At 37.3% G+C, this 23,972-nt stretch overlaps 1 protein-coding gene across 3 annotated transcripts in view; it reads left to right on the forward strand.

The window, feature by feature from the left end:
* Positions 1 to 23,972, forward strand: part of fam13a (family with sequence similarity 13 member A) — an 86,235-nt gene that overhangs the window by 44,277 nt on the left and 17,986 nt on the right. For 2 of the 3 annotated variants that reach the window (XM_046870423.1, XM_046870442.1), the window contains exons 10-14: positions 8,195 to 8,236; positions 8,415 to 8,597; positions 10,108 to 10,288; positions 12,053 to 12,117; positions 12,596 to 12,632. In XM_046870423.1, coding sequence (XP_046726379.1) covers positions 8,195 to 8,236; positions 8,415 to 8,597; positions 10,108 to 10,288; positions 12,053 to 12,117; positions 12,596 to 12,632 — 508 coding nt within the window. The remainder of the gene's footprint in view (positions 1 to 8,194; positions 8,237 to 8,414; positions 8,598 to 10,107; positions 10,289 to 12,052; positions 12,118 to 12,595; positions 12,633 to 23,972) is intronic. The other variant, XM_046870433.1, reaches the window with a different exon arrangement.

A 23,972-nucleotide genomic window follows, 5' to 3' on the forward strand; every position in this document is an offset into this window, starting at 1 on the left:
CCCTCGTTTGACATGAAATGCCATTATTTTGCTTCTAAGACCCCTACATAAATATAATGAAATTATTTAGGAAATTATTTGTTACTCCTAAAACGTGCTTAAATGCTCTATAATTATGGAACATGCCTAATTAAAATCCCCTAAAAATATCACATTAAGGAAGCAAAGCTTTAAAATCCCCTATCACTTATGTGTAATTTTGTTTAATAAAACAAGGCAGTGTTCAGCATATTTCAGCTCAATATTCTGAACATACATTCAGAATATCCCAATCCACTGTTTTACACACATTCCAATCCACTATCATAATTGGCTTTTCACCAAGTTATTTGTTTTGCTTACCCATTTATTACTATGCGTACAGACTTAAAACTTGTATGAATTACATTTTCCAAGCTGTAGCTTGTCGCTTGTATCTGTTTTGTTAGTGGATTTGTCATGGCATGGCCCAGTGCTGACAGAAGGATTTTCTCAATCATGTCTAATTGGTGACTGCACCATCAAACTGGATTAGACTGGAGCTCTTACATGTGTTTACATACTAATAGGAACTCATCACATCTGCACATAATGTTCTAATCATTTTTTAAGCCAGCAGAGTTTAACATTTTAAAGTGAGTCATTTTAAATGCTCTTATTCCAACAAATATAAATCAATGATCAGTTTAAAACAAACTGATGCAGTTGTTTATTGTTCATTCATTGTTAATAGAATGTAAAACAGGACACTTATGATTTGTTATCACAGAGAGCCAATAAAACGATGGCATTACTAAGAAATATAGATTGGATTCTCATTACATTAGCAGTAGATAAATCATTAAAGCTGCATGAGCCTGTTTTTGTGTAAATTTCCTCAAACTTTAATAACCATTACAAATCCATGTCCAATATACAATGTGGATCAATATCTGGTCTTATAAATAATGTGTAGCATCACCAAACTAGCTACAGTGTGAACAGACTTTAAATGACTTTATCTGACTATGTGTTCAGCATTGTATATTAAAATATATTGTAACACGGGTCAAATATTAGCTTACATGTGCATTACTTATATTTACCAAACAAAGAGAGCATCTGTCATAAAACACCGACTTAAATAAACATACTCTTTACAGATGTACAATTTAGTTTTTAAATCCATTTGAGAAAATTTTTTTTTTAATCCGGATTGATCTTGAATAAATCTATCGAAATGTTCACATGTAGGATTTTTGGTAAAATTAAGCTATCAATCTGATAATCAACAGAGCATTTGGTTACATGTAATTGTATCTACTGAGTGTTTATGGAGTTTTTAAAATAAAAAACCTCAAGCTCCACCAATATACATCTAATGTTTAACGGTTTCTGTTAATCCCTGGTGTTAACCAGAAGATCCTTGTATTGCCACAGGGGCATAAACTGACATTCTGAAAGCCAATGTGTTTATAGTTTTCAATGTATCTTTGTAAATTGTAGTTGCAGTGACAAAACACTTCAAGTTTTGTCCATATCTAATTGCAATGATGACGCAGCCAGTTAGTCGTGCTGACTTAGGGGTAAGGAACACATTCCTTTCTCTAGCCGACGTGCTTTAGCTCATGTATCCCAAAGAGGATGGCTGACACTCTCAGTACACTCAGATTCTTTGTGAATGATGCAACTAGCTGCATGTGTTTCAGTGAAAGAAGAATTTCAGTAGTGTGTCATGCTCATAAAGTCATTGCTCCCAAACGGGAAGATATAGCTAATGGGTGGTGATTAACTAATGGATAAAAATTGTTCAATGTGTAATTCTGCTATCATTAGCATCACTGATACTACACTATTGCAACCAGGTACATTTCATGCTTCATCAGTGATGTCAAACCCAGACCAAATTCATCTCATGAGCTTCATAAGGCAAATTAAATAAGGCATACAACAAGACTGGGCTCTGTCACCACCAGTCTGGTCCTAAAGGCAAGAACATATTGGTCTTTCCCAAGGGTGACTCGCAGAGTCCTGTTTTAGCCTGAGAGATCAACATCATTGTAGCCTTACACCAGCCAAGTCCTCAGCGTGCTGCTCGGGTTTGTAAAATGTCCCTGAGAATGTTTAGTTTGCAGGTGGCTTGTTTATCTCTCGTGCTGGCTCAGCAGAAGCCTTATCATGTTTTTCCTTATGAACCAATCACATCCAAGCTGTATTCGATAAGTGCTGAGCAAGTCCATGCTGTGTCCCAGCTCACCATTTAGGATCACCATTTCGAATGGGTTAATGAGTTATGTATTACATACAATTAAGGTGAATATCTTTCCTCTGAAAATACAATTAGGATTACAGTTGTTAAGAAAACAAATAACTAAAAACCATGTGTTCTTTTTTTATAATTTAGCGTGTTTGGTTTCATCAAAGGAATATTTCCAATATTTTTACAATAGTTTAATTATGCATTTATTAAATTTTTATTAAACAGCACATTTATATTAGTGTGCCTGTTGTGCCTCTAATAAGTTATTGTTACTATAAAACAAACAGATTCATAGCAAATCATACTGCAGACTCACTCATAAACAGATTTACACAAACAGACTTCACCATATTACCGTAGTTTATTGAACATTACTAAAAAGAGTCTCTATCATCAACATTTTGTATCAAACAGTCAGTTTTCCATATATATATATATATATATATATATATATATATATATATATATATATATATATATATATATATATATATATATATATATATATATATATATATATATATATATATATATATAAGTGCAACCTTGATACTCATGAGGGTTTCTTTCTATAACAAAAATCCATGGAAGGATATATATATATATATATATATATATATATATATATATATATATATATATATATATATATATATATATATATATTTATATGTGACGTGACGATGCCAAAACTGTGTTCATAGTGTCAATATTTAGTGTGAGCACCATTGTTTTGTAGCACTGCCTTAATCCTACTGGGCATAGAATTCACCAGAGCTGCACAGGTTGTTGCTGGGATCCTCTTCCACTACTTCCTAATGACATGCTGGATGTTAGACACATGGTACTTCTTCCACTTAAGGAGCCCCACAGGTGCTCAATAAGGTTCAGGTCTGGAGACATACTTCACTCCTTCACCTTCACCTTCAGCAAGGCAGTTTGGGGTCGTTATTATGTTGGAAAACTGTCGTTCTGCTTAGTTTCTGAAGGCAGGGCATCATGTATTTTCCAGGCCATGTATGACCCTGGCCACTGCACTGTAACTTCTTATTGCCTAGGTCATTTGTGGAGAGCAACAATTCTAATTCTCAAATCCTCAGAGAGTCTTTGCCATGAGGTGCCATGTTGAAGATCCAGTGGTCAGTATAAGAAAATTGTACTCAAAGCACCACATTTTAATTGTTCTTATACAAGATACACAAATTTGATGTGTATCTTGTATCTTTTGTTGAACATGATAATTACGACATGTGGCTTTGAATGGTTACATGATGTACAGCTGTTATCACTTAGACAGCCATTTAGACAATAATGGCTGTATGTTGAGTTATTCAGTAGATCTGTACTGCTATACAAGCTGCACATCGACTACTCTAAAATATATCAAGTTTCATTTCTATAGTATTGTCCCTTATACTACAGTGGTTGCTAAAATGTGAGGGGTGCACTTAATTATTTGTTTATTTATTTATTTAATCTTTTTTTTTTTTTTTTCAAGCTCTGTTTTATGTTATATTAGCTTTTGCTGTTGTCTCCATTAATACACTGCTGACTCACTCACTTACACATAGGCAGATCACTTTGCTCACACTTTCCTCTGTATCTTTATATATCGTTACCTGAACTCAAAGTACAAGTGTAAGTAGCTGTAATCTAAGCACGTTTCCCGCAAGCACTATTCATAGCTCATTGGTTTAGACACGCGTGAACAGACGTTGTGTCTACAGACTACAGTATCAGTGTGGGTTCTAAGACCTTGACCACAACAGCCTTCACTGATATCTACAGACACACAATTACATTATCAAAACAAGTCTAACTCTGTGAGTGGTTCAGTGAGTGGTCATTGGACCCCTGGTCAAAGGGCATGGTCTACCATCATTTAAACAGTGGTTGCTTCTGTGTTTATTTTATCTGATACCAGCCAAATGTTATCTCATGAGTAATCCTTTCCTCAGTCTGATAGAGGCAACTTTCCTATAAATGCAGTAGGTCTGCAAAGTGACATTGCTTGCAGGTTACCAGCACCAAGGCTGAGGTGATGTGGGACTGTTTTATTGTGTATTTAATGCAATGTCACCATTTAGGATAACAAGAGAAACTTCCTGAAACATGTTGATGGATCGGGAAGAGGTCATTGGCATCTGGCTTCACCTTGAGCACAATTACTGTAACTATCTTCATGTGGGAATAGTTTAAATTTAGACCAGACATAACAGAAGATAATCACTCATCACTGTGGACCTAAGGACAGTGTGAGCTGCTGCATCCTCAAAAAAACAAAAAGCTTCTAGATGATTCCTCTGACAAGTTTATTATAAGGCCTTACATGTTAATAAGGCATGGTCTGTTGACTTACTCCATGCTTTTTCATATTCACTGTATTAAATACAGTATCTACACATTTTAAATGGACATCCATTTAGACTTCGAATTGAGACAACATTCCATAAAATCCCTAACACTGGTTTAGTATCACCAACACCATTTGTTGTGTGCTAGAAGTGCTTTATTCGAGTGATCCAGAAATGTCACAGCATTTCTCAATAAAATAATTATAATCCTATTTCGCCATTAATATCTAATACAAAGTTAAACATATCAATCACAGGTAGTGTATACTGTAAATTACAGGTTGTATGAATTCAATTCAGTTTTATTTGTATAACACCTTTAACAACAGTAATTGTTCCAAAGTAGGTTTACAGAGTTAAAGAGATTAAAAAGTTGGAATGTTGGAGTCAAAGTTAAGTTCCTATAAGTTTCTTCATTATAACTTTAGCTGTAATGAGCGAGTCAGTGATCACTGTGACAAGGAAAAACGCTCTGATATGAAATGAGGAAGAAACCTTGAGAGAAACCTGACTCAGAAAGGCAACCCATCCTTATCAGGGTGACACATAGCTTCCATTTATTATAGTTCCATCATTGTTGAGGTGCACTAAAAGTGATAACACCAGGATCAGTTTAGGAGGAAATGTAGTGTATGGAGAAAATGTAATGAAGCTATTGTAAGCCTTTGCAATCAAGCAACATATAACAACCAAAAAAAAAGAAAGAAAGAAAAAAAAAGAAAGACAAGGATCAATGTTTTTAGGCAATTATTGCTTCTTGACCAAATTAATTAAGGCATTATATCCCCATTAATAGAGATGTACAGATATAAATTAATAAATATGATAAAATAAAAAAAATTATCCAATTGCTATACATGGATTTAACCCCAATATAAAGATACATTTGCTCTCTCTCTCTCTCTCTCTCTCTCTTTCCCTCTCTCTCTCTTTTTAACTTTACACATTTGGAAAAAGGCTAGTCATGTTTGACAATTTAGCATCACAACAACTCACTGCTCATTTTTACTACATTTATCATGACTAATAAAGTAAAACTATTCCATATAAGGACATTAATGTAATAAAATCATGTCTGCTTTGTGTCACTTAGCTAACCCCTTATGCTTTTGCAAGATGCCGCTGTATAAATAAGTCACCTTTGTATATTTATGTCTTTTTCCTCTCTGTTAATTCAGTTGCATTCCGTCTGACTGCTGCCTACAACTACAAGAGCAGATTTGAGTCCAGTGATATGTTCAGGGTATTTAGCTGCATCACTGCCATAGTAATTATACAGATAAAATTATATTTATTACAGAATTTAAAAGCCTGATCTATCAGCAGTGAATTTCAGGTGTATTTTGTCTTATGAGATACGCCTGCTTTGTTTAAAAAGAGCACAAAACTTGACAGTCTATGCAAAGTGGTAATCGGGTTGAAAAGCAGAGCTACTGCGTCGACTACTTTTGAGTGGTTTAAAATGTCTGGTATGTTTTGTCAAGGTGTTGTTATCTCTATCATCTGTTGTAATCCCTTGTTTCTCTTCCATAAATCATTTGCCACAAAGCGCTCCTGCTCAGTGTAAACTGACGTGTTTATGGAGAACCACAGACGGCGTCATTAGCCGCTTAATTCCAGTCATTTTGACTTTCACATAGATGTATGTGTATGTAATTATGGCGCATTTTATTATGCTTAGAAGCATAGAACGTCAGGTCTGACGACAAAACACCCGAGGTTTGAATTAATAGATTTCATGCGGATTTTCCAAAGATGCAATAAGTGTTAGTTTATGGAAAGTTCTGTGATGTGAAACGGACATGAACACATCGTTAAGAGAAATATCATATTGTAATATTTCGTATTTGTAAGAAAGCAACTCTGGCATTCAACATCTAACATGGCAATGATTCATCTTGTTTATGAACATTGCGTCCACCATTTAGACAACAGATGAGTCAGTCCACTAAAAGAAACGTCAGAGTGGTCCATGTGGCGAATTCCCAAACTGACCTACAGCTCAGCAACAGTAATTCCACCATTCGGGTTACTTTGACAAGTAACAGTGCAAACAATAAATTGCAGCATGTTGTTCTGCATGTACTGGTGGGTCTACAATAAGGCACCCAAACCAGGCTTAGGTTTTTCATAGAAAGGAAACTGAGGAATGGGAGCTAACTAGCAAGCTAATAACATATATTGATATGTATACAGTGCTAATAATTTTATTGACATTCAGTAACCTGGTAGCTGTTTATGACCAGTAATTAGGCTTAACCAATGTCTGTATAAGACCGATATTATGATAGAAATGCTGTATGCATATGAACACTTTAATGAAAATGACTGTCATTTCCATCCATACTTATCTCTTTCCACCCCAAGAATGCTATCTTATTATACAGTACAGTATTACCATTTTACTTTATTTTATAATTAATAATTATTCTTGTATTCATAAATGTAATTATTTCAACATAAAACTCCATAAAAACAATTCCCTATAAGTTTTTTAGTCTATCGTGCTATCCGCGAGAGACCGGAAAAATCAGCCGAACAAATTAGTTATGTGGCAAATGCAATTCCACGATAAACCGTGTATATAAACCGTGCTGTGAACCTACTGAACATCTAACACGATTATAGTAAAGCAGAAAACAAGGACATATTGTGACCTTACTAGCTGCTAGCTTACTAGTTGCTAGCATATAAATGTAGCAGCAATAGGTTTCACACAATCCAATAACCCAATATGATTAAATTAAGTAGATAGATACATTTCTTAGCATGCAAAAATTATGAACTGAAATGCTGACTGCACGCCAGGCCTCCTCACCCTACTTTGGTACTTGACATTATTAAAACCCCCATGTGCCTGGATGAGCACAAATCCCCACAAGCACACTCCAAAATCTAGTGGAACATCTTCCCAGAAAAATGGAGGTTGTTATATATGGGATGGGATGGGATGGGATGTTTGAAACGTACATACAAATCTTTAATGAACTGAAAATAAAAGTGTTAATAGGCTATTTTGATCAATTCAAGCCTGAAACTACAGTCTGCTTAGAAATCTTTGCCTGAGAGAGACAGTACTGTATAACTACCTTGTCTTGTTGCTGTGCTTAGTCTTGCCCTGCTGTAGAACCTGTGACATGAAGCTGTCTTCCACAACTTCAATTTAGTAGCAGAGTTCGGCTGTTCCACACTCAGTTTGAAGCCTCCTACACAGGTGTTTCTGTTTAGTTAATGATTGTGGTTCACCCTACATATGAACAGTATGATCGTTAGCACTTGCTTGGTATAATCAGTTAATTATACACCTGACTCAGATCCTACAAAATCCCTGATTTTGTGCAAGTGTACAGAGTGCGCAAGTGTAAGAACTAAAAGGATGTTCACACCAAATATTGATTTGATTTGGATGTTTCTTCGGTTTATTTACTTTCCATTTTGTTCATCCATTACTGCGCACCTGCCTGAAACATACAACGTCCTGGCTTATTTTCTGTACAGAAACTTGCATGGTTATTGACAGTGTTGTGAATTGCATGGATTGCATTTGATTTACACAAGCTTACTATATAGCGCTTTGGCTTGGCTGTCTAATACATGCAGCATTGTCTCCTCTTTCCTCCAGCTCCCAGCTCTCTCCTGGTCATTACAGGCCTGACTTAGCACAGTAAGTGGTCACTCGCCAAGTTAGCATTAATTGTTGATTCTCTTGATAATAAGTCTACTCTCAAATACATAATTGCTGGAAGGGACATGTTGTAATAATCTGCCTAGAGGAAATGAGCTTGACTATAGATTTAATTGTTGCTGCGTTGAGTTATGGCAATGTCTGTTTCTTTGTGCAGTTATCTGGAGAGGACGATCCGCTCAGCGGTGGAGCAGCACCTCTTCGATGCTCACATGCAGCCAGATCAGGGTTTACAGCAGAGCTCAGAGTCGGCAGGCCAACAAGCTTCATTTCCTATAACCGCTGCTCGTCAGAGGAGGCGACAGCAGAGAGAGAGTGAGGAGAACCGAGAGAGGAGCAGGTAAGTCAAGTCAAGTCAAGTCAAGTCAAGTTTATTTCTATAGGTAAGAGACCTGGGGATAAAGAACCCTTTATAATTATGTGGCAAGGTTTGACCCACTGACTACACAGGTGGCAAGCTAGAGTGGGGCATTCATAGAAAATGATATCAGAGATGTGATCCTTGTCTGCTTTAAAGTGCAGGGAGTAAATTTTTTCAATTTAAATTGACCCAGGAGGTGTCAGACATATGTTTGTATTGGGGTTACAGTCTTGCTTCAAGAAGTGTTGTGCTGCATCTGACAGAAGCCAATTGGTAGTTCAGCGGGAAAGGTGTTGGACTTCTGATTGGATGGTCATGGGTTTCAATTCCAACACCACCAAGCTGTGCCCTTGTGCAAGGCCCTTAATCCTTAATTGGGTTGTATAACTGAGATAACTGTAAGTCGCTCCAGGTAAGGCCAAATGCAGTAAAGGTAAAAGCTTGTAACCTGGAAAAAACCAAAGATGTCCTATTACCATATTTCCTTCTTACAAACCAATAAATAAACATGGTTGCTAGCAGTAAACAAATTTGCACCAATATTTTTTCTGTATAAACTGTAATCCACCTACAGACATATTTGCTTGTTAAATCCATAATAATGACATGAACAGATTGCTGTCTTGAGGAGTTAAATATATAATTAGAATTCAAAATACTTTTCACAATTAGTTGGCTAACTTGGCGCTAACAACAGACAAACATGATGATGGCCATGTTTTTTCCCTTTGTAGCTTAAACGTATGCAAATGACATAATTCCCAACTTCGGCTTGTTAACTAGACCACAAAGCGCAAAATGAGCTACAGGCTAAAATCTGGATTTTTTTTAACTAATATAGAAAAAGAATAAAAACCTTTAGATGTTATACGCAAAATTAAAACAATGTCTAAAATATTTAACAAAGACATTTCCAGCCCTACCTACCCCTCAGCCAAGAAATGTTTTATTCAATTATGTGCAGTGTTGCTCTGATACCGACTAAGCAATAAGTGTGAAAGTATGAACTTAAATGAAAGCTGAAGGTCCCTGTTTTATTGCAGAGGATGTTGTTTTTGGATATACTATTAAAGATCCATCATGTGTATTTGGGGAAAATGTGAATTTGGAGTTTTCAGTCCAAGCAAACATGATGAAATAGTTGTTTGTGGTAATAACACTTTCTACAGAATAAGTGGATAGAGATTAGATTTTTAAAAAAGGAGAAAAAAAGAATGGTCCTCTGTGGTTATTTGGATTGGAGAGGGGACTTTGCTCTCCCTCTGCCCTGCTGGATTCACAGCACAGCTCCAGTCGATAAGAGGACTCTGCCAAGAATAGATTTGAAACCCAAGGTTAGAGGCAAACCAGTTCTGCTCAGTCACACAGACATAGGGAAAGGTGCAGATAAATATGCTTGGTCCTCGGTTATATTAGAGTGTCCCGCTTGCTTTCTCGTCTGATACAGTTCTGTTGAGCATGCTTGGTGTTTGTTTACTGTACTTCTCAGGTATGACACTGATAAGGAGAACATCCCATCAAGTGGGCTGAACAGCACTGCTAACGTTAGCATTAGCAGCACCGAGGAGACTGAGAGGAGGCTGGCCACTGCTGATGAAGACTCCAGGTCCAGGAAAGCCAAATACAGTCCTACCCTTTCCGAGCTGTCTCATAACCAAGGCTCACTCAGTGTGAGTACCGCTCTCAGTCATATCCCTACACACAATTTCTTTTAGTCATCCTAAGTTCAAGCGTTGTTTTTCTGTAGTCCCACAGATAATCCATTTTCTCAGAAACCGTCTCTCCATTCCTCAGAATAGCAATGACTCAGCCCTGGTAATTGATGGCAATATATCGAGAGAGGTTACGGGTGGAGATGTGGTATCCTGCAGAGAATGATTGGGGGGAAACAGACAAGCTAAAAAGGCCTAGTTGTACCATAAGCAGGGCATGCTTTCCTGTGGAACGCTCCAGCTAAATTACAGGTGGCCTAATAAGGCTTCAATTAGCACAAGCATTTATCTGAAGCCAAGAAGGTCTTGTTGACAGGTTTATAGGCTGGTAGGTTTAGATCCATTTACTAATCAGCTATTACCTGCATTAGTTGCCATTAGAGATGCCCTGAAGGAAGGATTAGGGCAGAGAATCACTACGACCACATCAAGTCCTGTTAGTTGCAAGGGGCCTCAAAAGATTGGACCACAGATGCTCAATTAGATTAAGATCTGGGAAATTTGGGGGCTAAGTTATCACCTTGTCATTCCTTTGTCAACACTTTGTCAGGTTCCTCAAACCTTTTCTGAACAATTTTTGCTGTGTGGCAGAGCATGTTGTCAGGGTTACGGTCATTAGAGGAATTCATTTTGCCACAGAGGTTGTGTACTTGCTGTGCAACAATGTGTAGGTACATCTGATGCCCAGACACAGGGTTTCCTATTAGAACATTGCCAAGAGCATCATAATGGCAGCATGCCACCGGCTTGTCTTTGTCCTATATTACATCCTGGTGCGTCTCCTTTCCTGGTGAATGACACTCACACATAACCAGCCATTCATACGAGGTGGTATCAAAAAGTTTCAAGACTAATGGTGCTAACTGCTATTCTGACCACATGCGTTACCATGTCTGCGAGAGTTCAGGAAGACCTTCAACAAGCTCAACCCCTAAAATGTCGAAATCATGTGCATCAACGAAATCAACTTGTGCATGATGATCGTCAGAGAACAGACAACATGATCTCGCTTCTGCATCCACCCTACTCACTAGATTTGGCTCCTGCAGAGTCGCTCCGAAGATGAAGATCGAGCTTAAAGGTCATCGTTTTGACACCATTGTGGAGATCCAGCACAAATCGCAGAAAGTGCTTAACACGCCTCGAAAAAAAGATTTCCAGGACATATTCCAGAAGTGGCAGGAACACTGGGAGCGCTGTATTGCTGTGCAAGGGGATTATTTTGCAGGTGATTGTGTGTAAATGTAGATAAATGGTCCATGGTCTAGTTCTGGTGCCCATTGCAGGTCTTTTGGTTGTGAGCAAGTGGTCAGCAAGTGCAGCTGCAATGCACTGTGTGTTCTTACATCTTTCTATCAGCTTTTCACTCCATCAATGTGGACGCAAGAAAAAAAAAACAGGCAAAGACAACAGAACATCTCCAAAATGGCAGATCTTGCGAGGTGTTCTTGGTATGCAGTGTTAAAAACCTACCAAAAGGGGTCCAAAGAGGAACAAGTGGTGAACCTTCGAAAGGGTCATGGGCATTCAAGGCTTAGTGATGCACGTGGCTTTTTTGCACATGGCTAATTGAAGCCTGTACCACAGAAATGCTACTGTTGTTGGTGTTCAACAGAACAGTTATGGTGTTAGTTGCTATCACTTGAAATGAGTCTAATAAATCTGTTTTGTTACAACTTGTGTATGTTATTTATTAATTATATTATTTGTCTGTTATTTTAGCATCACAGCGCACCCAGATCACATGATAGAAACATGGAAGACAATATGGAGGCTACAAATAGCAGGTATTAACATTAGCATGAGATGATCATTGATTACCACTGCACATTAAATATGACTGATTTTGATTCTTATTATATACATATACTGATTTATTTTATTTTTTTACCAAAAAAAGATACAAAAATCAAAAGTACAAATCAGTTGTTTCTTCTTTTTTTCAAAATTAGTAAATAATAGCATTTTAAGGGACTCCTATGTTTATCAGTTTTTTTTAATCTGATTATTGCTTTCCCTGCACATTCCATTGACCTAGTGACACACCATTGAAAGTCCACTTTGTCATATCAGATCAACTGGATAGCTGCTGAGACTGGAGTGAATTTGAGGAAGGGAGTAGATGCACAGAAAGCAGCGTGAGCTCAATCGCAGTCTCTCTTTCGAAAGCACTCCATTAGCTTCCTGTTTGCTTTGGAAATGCTCGCTCTTCTAGCATAATCCTGAATGGAGCTGTAAAATGATGCCATTTTTTACTTGTTCCAGGGAAGCGTGGAAAACAAGCGACTTGCCTCGTCCCAAGGTAAGAACGTGCTTTTTGTTTGTTTTTTCCTGGTGCTTCTTTGGTTGTCTTGGTGTCTTTTGCATTCGATGTGATCATGTTGGTTATATATGGAGACTGCACACATCTCACATCAGACACACAATTTATTCAATTCAATTCAAGTGTATTTCTATAGAGCTTTTCACAATGTACATTGTCTCAAAGCAGCTTTACAGAATGTAAGTAAATAAGTGAACTATGCATATTTATCCCCAATGAGCAAGTTTGGGGTGACCTTGGGTGACTGTAGCAAGGAATCATACTCAAAGCGGAGCCCATCTTTATTTGGGTGACACCAAGAGTATGATTATAATCATGAAAAAAAAAAAAGAACTGAAATCTATGGAAACTGATTCTATGCTACTCATGGATATGGATCTATGCTACTCATGAACAGGGAATATTTTTGTTATTTATTATGCTTAAATGGCCCTGTAGTCAGCTGCATTTTTCTGACTTTCTGTGAGTGTGGGAAAATCCTGGTGCTGTCGACCCCTCACAGTGGTCCTACTCCACAACCCATGTGATCCAGTCATCTCTCACACACACTGAACTCTCACACTGATGCTCCAGGGAAAAAAAAAAAAAACACTTTGAACCCAAACACTCAGCTTGTTTTCTGCCATCATCTCCTCATGGCACTTTTGTCCAGCCAGCTGGCATTTTCTCACACCAGCATCACAGCTATGACCAAGCCGTTCTGCTGTGGCTACATGACAAAGCAGCTGCCACAAGGCTTTTTAAAAAACATGCTACTTACTCAAAATTAGCCGGTTTGGATTGTTTTGCTAATTGAATGGTCAGGAAATGGATGAGTGTGAGGAAACTTTAAATCCATATACGCAACTATACTTTTCGACTCCCATCTTGCTATCTTTAAGGCCAATTGCAATTGACATGCATTCTTTGCTTTGTGGTTCCTAACCAACCAATATTTACCTTTCATCCATTCAGTAAGTACATTAATACCTTAGTACTCTTCAGTAACTCGTTCTGGAATTGGTAATAAGTGCTAAAACTGACTAGTACATAAGTATTTTTTTAATGCAGTACTGTACTGTATAAGGAATAAAGAAAATGCACAATGTTCCTCGAAATATCAAATATTACTTGGAAAATTGTACGTTGATGTTTTTAACAGGCATACAAAGCAATCCTGTAATCAGATATTGTATATAAAATACCATTTAACTTCACGTTAAAGTGGTTGTTAAGCTTAATTTTTTTTTTCTTGATATCTTCTTTTGCCCTTCAGTAAAAAACGTATTGCTATCCTTTACTGGCTTCTTGGTAGCATGGTAGGACCCATGATTTAGACTTAAAATGCACCAAAAGCACAAAAGAGAATGGCAATGTTCGTGATCTAATGGGATTCTTCATGCATCCTTTTTACCACGATACTGCGAGTTTCATCGCAAGAGTCAGTGTCGAGTTCTGAGCATGACGAAACATTTTTAAGTTCTCATCGAATTTGTCTATATTTCTGCAGCCGACGAGTACCGAGGTATTACTATATATACTGTACTGTATTGCTGTATAAATACTAATATAGTATATATATCCAGTAATCTATATTAAGTGCAATGTATAAAAAAGAAACTAATTCAGAAACATTTGTTCTAAAACAATGCTTCTGCTCAGCTTTTGTACCAGATCTTTTGTAACAGTAATCAACTCAGAAACTTGTTACAGGTTTAAAGACATTCTGTCAGAAACAGACTTTTACCTTGATTTTTTTTCTTTGATTATATAGTGACGTGACAAAACACACATCTCCTCTGTTCAGAATGAATGAATGACTCAGTTCAGACCCGGCCTATAATTAATCATTAATAATTAACCATTATAATGTAAACACTGCCATTATGTTGGTTGTTTATCCAGACCTTTGTAAGCAATTAATTTTATATACCTGGTCCTGGTCAAATAGTCAGATTTTATTGTCAATCCTCTCATCACGTACAACTGCAACAAAATCTTGTTCACACAGAGTCATGGTGCAACAGTTAATATGGGTCTGACGAGTGGATACGTGTAACACAGAGTCATATACAGTGTAAATACTGGTAAATACAGAAAGGTACAGATGGTAGACTAAACATTACAGGAACACTGGAAACCCAAACCCACAAATTGAAGTTGTCTAAACAAAAGCCATTTAATAATGGCAGGAGGGCAAAGCTAATAACCAGGGTAAATCTGCAATCGACAATTTTTCCTCTATTACAGTACCATAAGCAACAAACAACTTTAAACAATACAAAGCGTTAAATTTAAGGTCGGTTTGTAAACTAGCGCCATATTTTATTTCACAGTATGCACACATGGACACAGAGATACTGCACATACTATTAGCAACCTGATAGCAGGCTACATTCCAGTGGTTAGGACACACTGTTCCAACTTTGCATATGCTTAGAGACACATTTTCTAAACATTACTGTACACACAGTACATTACTCAGTCAGTATCTACTGACAGCTCAGTGCAGGCAATACAGCCAGCCACAGCACATACACGGTATCTCAGCATTATTCAATAAGAGATATCAGTATGTAAATCCTAATAAAGCATATTAAAAGCAAATTACATTATTTAACAAAGAATGTAGTACAGAGAGGTTTTCTGTAAGGATTTTCTTTTCCATAAGGATAATTTTAACTTAAATTATATATAGTAATAAGTTGTCCTTTAACAATTTGCTATAAATTATTTTTTTAAAGGTTGCAGTACAATAGGAATAAAACACTAAACTTTCTATACATAGTACAACAGTGTTGATTATAGTCCTATAACAGCAGACCCTGGTTTGTTTTAATATTTATTTATTTATACTGGTTTCAAGCTTCTATATACACTATAGGGACAAAGGTTTGTGGACACCTGACACGTCTGACACTATGACTCATAAATGCCTTTTAAACATTGCATTCAACATTTCGTTTCTGTTTCCTTATTAGACCCCATTCTAATATCCGCCACTCATCCTGGAAAATATTCCACTAGAATTTGAAAGATGTTTGTGGAGATTTGTGGTCATTCTGCCACAAGGGTGTTAGTAAAGTGAGATACTGATGTAGGTGAGGAGAGGAGGTCTGGGGTGCAGTCAATGTTCACATTCATCCCAAAAGAAGGGTGTTCATTAGTGTTGAGGTCAGAACTTTATAGCAGGTCACTCAAGATCTTCCACTTTACTCCCATATATAGCAGATCTTCATGGTGCTGGCTTTGGGCACAGGGGTATTGTCATGCTGGAACAGGTTTTGGTCTCCTGGTTCAAGTAAAGGGAAAATTCAATGTATCCAAAGACATCCTGGACAATTATGTGCCTTCAATTTTGTGGTAACAGTTTGGGGAAGAACCACATATAGCTGGTGAATCAGGTGTCCCAATACTTTATAAAGTGTATTTCAGATACCTGTGATCTCTCTTTCACATAACCCCACAACATGTTGCTTAATGCTATACATTTTTTTTTCTTATTGGACTGAATTGAAACACTGTGAAACTTTAATGAATTGACTATCAATGTTAACATAATTAACATAATGGAATATTCACACCAACACACATCTCATCTTAATGCTTCTTACATTGCACAGAATACAATGCCATTGATCTACACCTTAACACATGCACTTCAGCTAATATAGATCAATTCTCTTTAATGTCTTTGATCATGAAAGCCTGAGTTTGTTTTATTTTGGAGTTGTTATACGAATATGTCATTTGGAGTAGTGAGGGCATGGATTTCATTTTGATCCTATTATACAAGTAATTTTGAAAGCACTGAAGAGCAAAAACTCTTTTCCAAAACGTCTGGGTATGAGGGGAAAAAAATAATGAACATACTTATTTTTAAATCAGTGATGCATGCGTTATACAATCCGAAAAATAAACATTTAAGGGTTCAATGGATGTTAAGGAACCTAAAAGTTCTCTCAAAGACAGCTGGAAAAAGGGTTTGATCACAGCTCAGTGGTTAAGTCTCTGGGTTACTAATCAAAAGGTTGCGGTGCAAACCCTGGTATTGCCAAACCACCACTCTTGGGCCCTTGAGCAAGGCCTTTAACTCTCTGTGCTCGCTGAAATGTGCAAAGAAAAAATTTCACTAGCCTTTTTACACTTTTTTTTTTTTTTTTACCTTTACAGTGTGTTAAGAGGCACAGGGTGGTTGATGTAAGATGGGTATGATTGGTTGATGTATTTGGTATCCTGCTAGATAAACACTGGGGATAGCATAAAGCAGAAGTTATATATTGAAATATGTACATGCAAACACTGCGGTGAACCAAGGCCAAAATAACAAACAAAAACAACACTTTTTATGTAAAATCTTAGTTACCTGCAAAAACGAAAAACTCAAAAATAAAGACAAACCATTTTCCCAAACTCCCTCGCCAAAACAAGGAAGACCACTGTTGAAGATCTGCCTTTTGTAAATTCCAAAAAATGATCTATTTAAAACGGATAATGATTGAGTTTTGCAAGAAAGGCATAATCAGAGGATTGAGCTCCAAATAAAACCCTCACCCCATGCTAATAATGCATTTTAAATCAGCACACATGGTTTATGGCACTTAAACTATTTCTTGCTTAGAATGCACACAGGATGGTTTCTTGGAAACAGGTTTCCATGGAAGGAATTAGATCAGACCATGGTGTCCAACACATAAAAAAACATTCTTATACAGTGGTACCCCGCTTATCGACCTTAATCCGTTTCTTAAAACCGGTCGAAATGCGAAAAGGTCGAAGAGCAAATGTACACGAAATATACAATATACACGCACTAAATTGTTATATTGACCGCTTAATAAAACTATATTGTTCACAAACCGAAGTTTAATTTAGGATAGATGCTCTCTTCACGAAGGCTGAGGCAAGACTGGGAAGATCCTTTTCCTCGCCCCACGTGGGTCGGGGTAAAAAAATAAGCGGGTATTGGGTCGTTCAGCGGGCGCAAATTTCGGTCGAAAAACTGTTCGATGTTTGAGCCGGTCGATAAGCGGGGATTCACAAGCCTTGTGTGATTGTATGCAGTAGTAATAAATGTTTACAATATTTATGCAAGTTCCTCTTCTTCTTTCGCCTGCTCCCATTAGGGGTCGCCTCAGCGGATTATCTATCTCCATACCCCCCTGTAAGGATTTTAACTTTAATTATATATAGTAATAAGTTGTCCTTTAATAATTTGCTATAAATTATTTTTTAAAAGGTTGCAGTACAAAAGGAATAAAACAGTAAACTTTCTATACATAGTACAACAATGTTGATTATATTCCTATATCAGCAGACCCTGGTTTGTTTTAATATTTATTTATTTATACTAGTTTCAAGCTTCTATATACACTAAGGTTTGTGGACACCTGACACGTCTGACACTATGACTCATAAATGCCTTATAAACATTGCATTCAACATTTCGTTTCTGTTTCCTTATTAGACCTCATTCTAATATCCGCCACTCATCCTGGAAAATATTCCACTAGATTTTGAAAGATGTTTGTGGAGATTTGTGGTCATTCTGCCACAAGGGTGTTAGTAAAGTCAGATACTGATGTAGGTGAGGAGAGGAGGTCTGGGGTGCAGTCAGTGTTCACATTCATCTCAAAAAAGGGTGTTCATTAGTGTTGAGGTCAGAACTTTACAGCAGGTCACTCAAGATCTTCCTATAATCCTATATATAGCAGATCTTCATGGTGCTGGATTTGGGCACAGGGGTATGGTCCTCTACATTTGCCTCTTTCAAACCAACTACCTGCATGTCTTCCCTCACCACATCCATAAACCTCCTCCTTGGCCTTCCTCTTTTCCTCCTATCTGTTAGCTCCATCTTCAGCATTCTCCTACCAATATACCCCATGTCCATGCACGTGTCCAAACCATCTCAATCTCGCCTCCCTCGCCTTGTCCCCAAAACGTCCTACATTCGCTGTCCTTCTAATAAACTAATTTCTAATCCTGTCCATCGTCGTCACTCCCAACGAAAACCTCAACATCTTCAGCTCTGCTACCTCCAGCTTCGCCTCCCGTCTTTTACTCAGTGCCACTGTCTCTAATCCATACAACATTTTAGGTCTCACCCTTTCACTCTCACAGATACTCTTCTATCACAAATCACTCTTGCTATCACTCTTCTCCACCCACTCCACCCTGCCTGCACTCTTTTCTTCACTTTCCTAACACACTCTCCATTACTTTGCACTGTTGACCCCAGGTATTTGAAGTCATAGAATATTTATGCAAGCTTTATTTCCTAAGCAAGTGCAGAGAGGAATGCTCCACCCCTCATCTGGAGCACTCTTTTATGGGATTTGTGGCTCATGCAGATATTATGTGAAATGCAATACTCGAAGCGGATTTACATGCGAGGCTTACTTATTTATAGGGCACACAGTCAGTGGCCTTGTGTACATAAAAAAGAAAAAAGAAAGTGCTTTAGATTGGATGAAACAGTTGATGGATGTCCAGTCATCTCGTTAAATGTGAGGGCAGAGTGTAGACTCTTACACACACTAGGGATGTACATCTCCATAACTGAGGCCAGTGCAAGGCGCATCTCGATGCATTGCCAACGATACGATACATTAAAGATACATATGAAGCAGCTACCAATGCGATACGTTTCACCCCATTGCGATGTTGTTCCAATTTAAATCAAACACAATGCGATTCAATGCAATGCGATGGAAAAAATAGGATGCTATGCAATTCAACATGGTACAGTTAGTTCACTAATATTTATTTGGTTCAGACAGACAGTAAATCATCAAGTTACTTAAAATAAAACTAATTAAATAAAATAAAACTAAATAAATAAAACTAGATGCTCTTTCCAGTTCTGTCTCCAGAAAGATGCAGCTCTACCTCTGCCATGTTAATCTATATTCAATGTGACTCAGGACACGCCCAGGTCTTTGTAGTGTCGTGATACAAAAACGCGTTTGAGCAACAGTTTAGAAAGGAGAAATCAATCTACATATAAAATATTGGACGCTAATTATTGGTCACTTTCTAAATAATAAAAGTTAAACGCATCTGCTAATAATTATATATAAATTAATTATTTTTTCACCGCTGCAATATGTTAAAAAACGAAACATTGATACAAATGCCAACTTGAATCCGATGCACAATTTTTTTAATTGATGCTTACCATACCTAACACACACAGATTCATTGCTGTATTAGTGTGAGGAATCTCACCTGCTGAGAGCAGGGTTTTCACAGTGACATTAAAAGTGTAAAAATTTTTTTACAATTTTAAAAACTAAATTTTAGGCCTTAAAAAGCCTTAAATTCGGTGTTACTTTTAAACAGGTCTTAATTTTCCGACGTCCATATAACGCTTCCTCCAATGCTCATGCAGCAGCACTTTAGAAAGTTTTTGTTGGTTTTTTGTTCTTTCTGTCACTAGTCCAAATATAATTCACTGCAAATCTCTCTTAGATTGTGCCACAGACATGAAACAGATTTTTTATATCACAGCTATGGGGAAGTGCAAGTTTAGTTGCAAACAACGTATTTGTGTGTGTGTTTTTAAAGTCGTGAAATAGGTTTTAAATTTCATTCTTATTGGTCTTGCCTGCAGCAAACCTGGAGTATGTCCAAGATCCCTCTCTCCGAAGTTGTAGGCAGTTATTAGGTCAGTCGTCCATGTGGGACTCTCAACCTGAACTGGGTTACTGGTGTTTGTGTAACAATAATGAAGACCCTGCAGCAGGATCGCACACACTTCAGCTAAAATCACATCACTGAAAGCACTGCGCTCATTCAGAATCAGCCTCGTCTTTCAGCGCTCATGTGATTAACCGAGTGCTGTTTACTGCTGAGTTCATTCTGCACTGTGTGCCATGTTGTATTCAGGAATGTGGACTGATTAACTTAACTCTCAAGCTCGTCAAATTACAGAAAACATCCAGCATTTGCAGACTGATTAAAGCCTAAATGTCTAATAGTATCTAATACAAAACGTGAGAATGACATCTGCCGGGAAAGATCAGGCCACGGTGCAAATCTCTCCAAATAAATCCAATCGGTCAAAACCTGTTTCTCAGAAACCTAGTTTTATCCAAGAATTTACAACTCGCTAAATAGTTCATGTTTCCGAACCTCTGATTTGAGTTGCGTTATTAGCCTGGAGTCAAAGTTATAATGGATTACGGTAGTAAATAAAGCCTGGGATTGACCTGCTCTTTCAGCATGTTTACATTATTTGGTGGGAAGTAAAAAAAGCGTACATGAGAGCGGCTTCTGTTTATAAACGCCATGTTTGTGTATTGGTTGATGAATGTGATTTATATAGGCGAGTGCGTTGTAGTGGTTTCCACGACTAAGGATTTACATAGTCGAGTCAGAATTGTGAAGTCCTGCCTATAGACCATTTAAACTGCAATTCGTTCATGTAAGAAAGTGACGTCTCCGGTCCTCAGACGTTTGCAGTTAGCTAACGTGCACATTCAAAACATGCTCTCTCAGACCAGGAACTAACTTGCTGTCAGAAAATTTGTCACTGCGGTGAAGAGAGAAATCTGGATACTGACTAGCAAGCTGACTAGCGAGGATATCTACTATTATCAAAAACACAATGAATTACAATTTAATATGAATTAGATTTAAAAAAAGACACGTTGGCACAGATGAAGCATTTAAAACCCTCTCACACACACTTTTTTACCGCAACAAGGATCACAGCTACATGGCTACACACTTTACCCAATCTAACCGCAAACATTTCAGAACGTATAGCATAATTATGTTACGTTACGGTGGAACACAACAATTAATTTTCTAACTAAATGTATTATTGTGTGGAGTTTTGGCTTCGTTTTGCCAATCGGTTTATCTTCACTAGCGAAGGGTCTTCCATGAACAAATGATTAATTTCGAACAACTCTTTAATGTTACTCGCAAAATCTCCATAGGTTATGTACAGGGTTTCTGATTAAATGAACGAAATGACTTAAAAGAAAAATTCATTCATTTTGATGAGCGAGATTCAGAGAACCAAAATGATCTGATCTTCCGATCACTAATCAGCAGGATCAAACTACTGATGGGTCGTTCATGAATAATTATTATAATTCAGTTTGAACGAGCCTTTAATGTGACTTGGAAGAACGAGTTGTCTCAAAGAGCAATTCGAGACACTCTGAGACAACTCGTTCTTCCAAGTCTCACACACACACGTGTATACATAGTCACACACACACACACACACACACACACACACACACGTGTATACATAGTCTCACATACACACACACACACACACACACACACGCATATACAGTATATATATATATATATATATATATATATATATATATATATATATATATATATATATATATATATATATAGGTCAAGGTTTGTGTGATCTGCTTCTTGAAAATTTAACACATTATTTTGTTTCTGATTAAAGGAACGAAATGAACTAAATGAAAAAAAAAAGATTTGTTTATATTGATGAACAAGTTTCAAAGAACCAAATTGATCCGATCTTCCCAATCATTAATCAACTCTGCATTTAGGACACTGACAACAAGAAGCTCAGATCACAAGATTTGTTTATTGACCATCAGGAGGTGAAACTCGCACATGAACCCTGATTAAACAGTGCATCTCGTCTCGTCTCATCTCATCTCGTCTCATCTCAATCTCCCGCACAAAGGCTCTTCTGGATTCACCGCGAGTATTATCTCCAGATGTTATTTTGAGTTTCAGCACATCATTTATAACCTTTAAATCCTACAATTTAATAGATATTCTTAAACGCTTAATGTGGTGTAATGCGATAAGACCAAACTTAGTAAACACAACACAATAATAATAAAGCCATGCAGTGCAGCACGCGCTGAGAACATCGGTTACCTTAGCAACGACCCAACTAGATGACGTCTTCAAACAGCGACTGACGCTCCGGTCATCAACAAACACAAAAGATAAACAACATCCACATTGTATGGCTACATTTTTCCGACTTTCCTTCTAAGGAAGTAATTGTATGCATCCAGACTGCGATAAGTCTTTACTGCTTCTCTCGCTGTCTCAACCAGATAATAATACATGTTTGGATACGTTTGTTCAGGTAAACGTTTAATGTTTTGAGTGAAAAGTTGTCGCCTCAATCTGTAATTTAAGGGGGTTCGGTAATTCCACGTTATCATCTGTTTTTAAAATATCTTAGTCATTTTGTTTTGACAGGTTCGGGATTTAAAAATGGCGCCCCCGGGAATGATTTAGAAACGGACATGCGCAGAATCATCACAACGCGTTTGTTATTGTTTACTTTCCTAAAATGGTCTATAGTCGAATCGCGTGCGTGTGTGTGTGTGTGTGTGTGTGTGTGTGTGTGTGTGTGTGTGTGTGTGTGTGTGTGTGGGGGGGGAAACACTATGTAGTCAATAAGTGGGTAAGAAATATTTTTTATCATCTCTAAGTTAAAATGAAAGGAATAAACATTCGTTAAACGACTACACAAACACACACACACACACACACACACACACACACACACACACACACACATATATATATATATATATATATATATATATATATATATATATATATATATATATAATTTTGGTAAATAAACCTAAAAAGGCCTAAAAATGTAAGGCCTAAGAGGCATTTTCTTTTATGGTGATCTCGACATAACGAGTTGTTTTCTCGTGATCACGACTTAACATTTCGTCCACGCGCCCACTGACACATACTGTTATGGTTATTATCCATGATGCTGCCTCTAGACCGTGCTTCTATGCTGAATACACAGTGAAGTTAAGTATTGATCACGATGCTTGTTATTACAAGGTCACAAGAAAATTAAGTCGTGATAACGAGAAAACAAAAAAGGAAAAATTATAAATCATGGCCTCCTCTTAGGACGTCGGGAGAAAGGACACAATGCAGACAGGATTTGCATTTCACATGTCGACAAAAATACAATTAATTCGGCTAAATGTCCTGTGCGATGGCACTCTAAGTACAGTGCAACATCTATGCACCGAAAAACAATAAAAAAAATTAATGTACAGATTTAAATTAGAACGGAATATACCTTTACAGCGGACGTCCTAAGAGGCCATGCATTATATTGTTTTCTTGTTTTCATAAACATTGTTTCCCTGTGTTCAGTATTACATTTTCTGTGTATTCGGCATAAGAGCAAGTTCTAGAGGCATCATCATGGATAATAACCATAACCCTTTGTGGAAGCAGACCTGGTACTACAAATTGTACTGTTTATTATCCATGATGCTGCCTCTAGAACATGCTCTTACGCCGAATACACAGAAACATTCATTACTG

The sequence above is a fragment of the Silurus meridionalis genome, chromosome 2 (assembly GCF_014805685.1).
Source record: "Silurus meridionalis isolate SWU-2019-XX chromosome 2, ASM1480568v1, whole genome shotgun sequence".
Classification (NCBI taxonomy): domain Eukaryota; kingdom Metazoa; phylum Chordata; class Actinopteri; order Siluriformes; family Siluridae; genus Silurus; species Silurus meridionalis.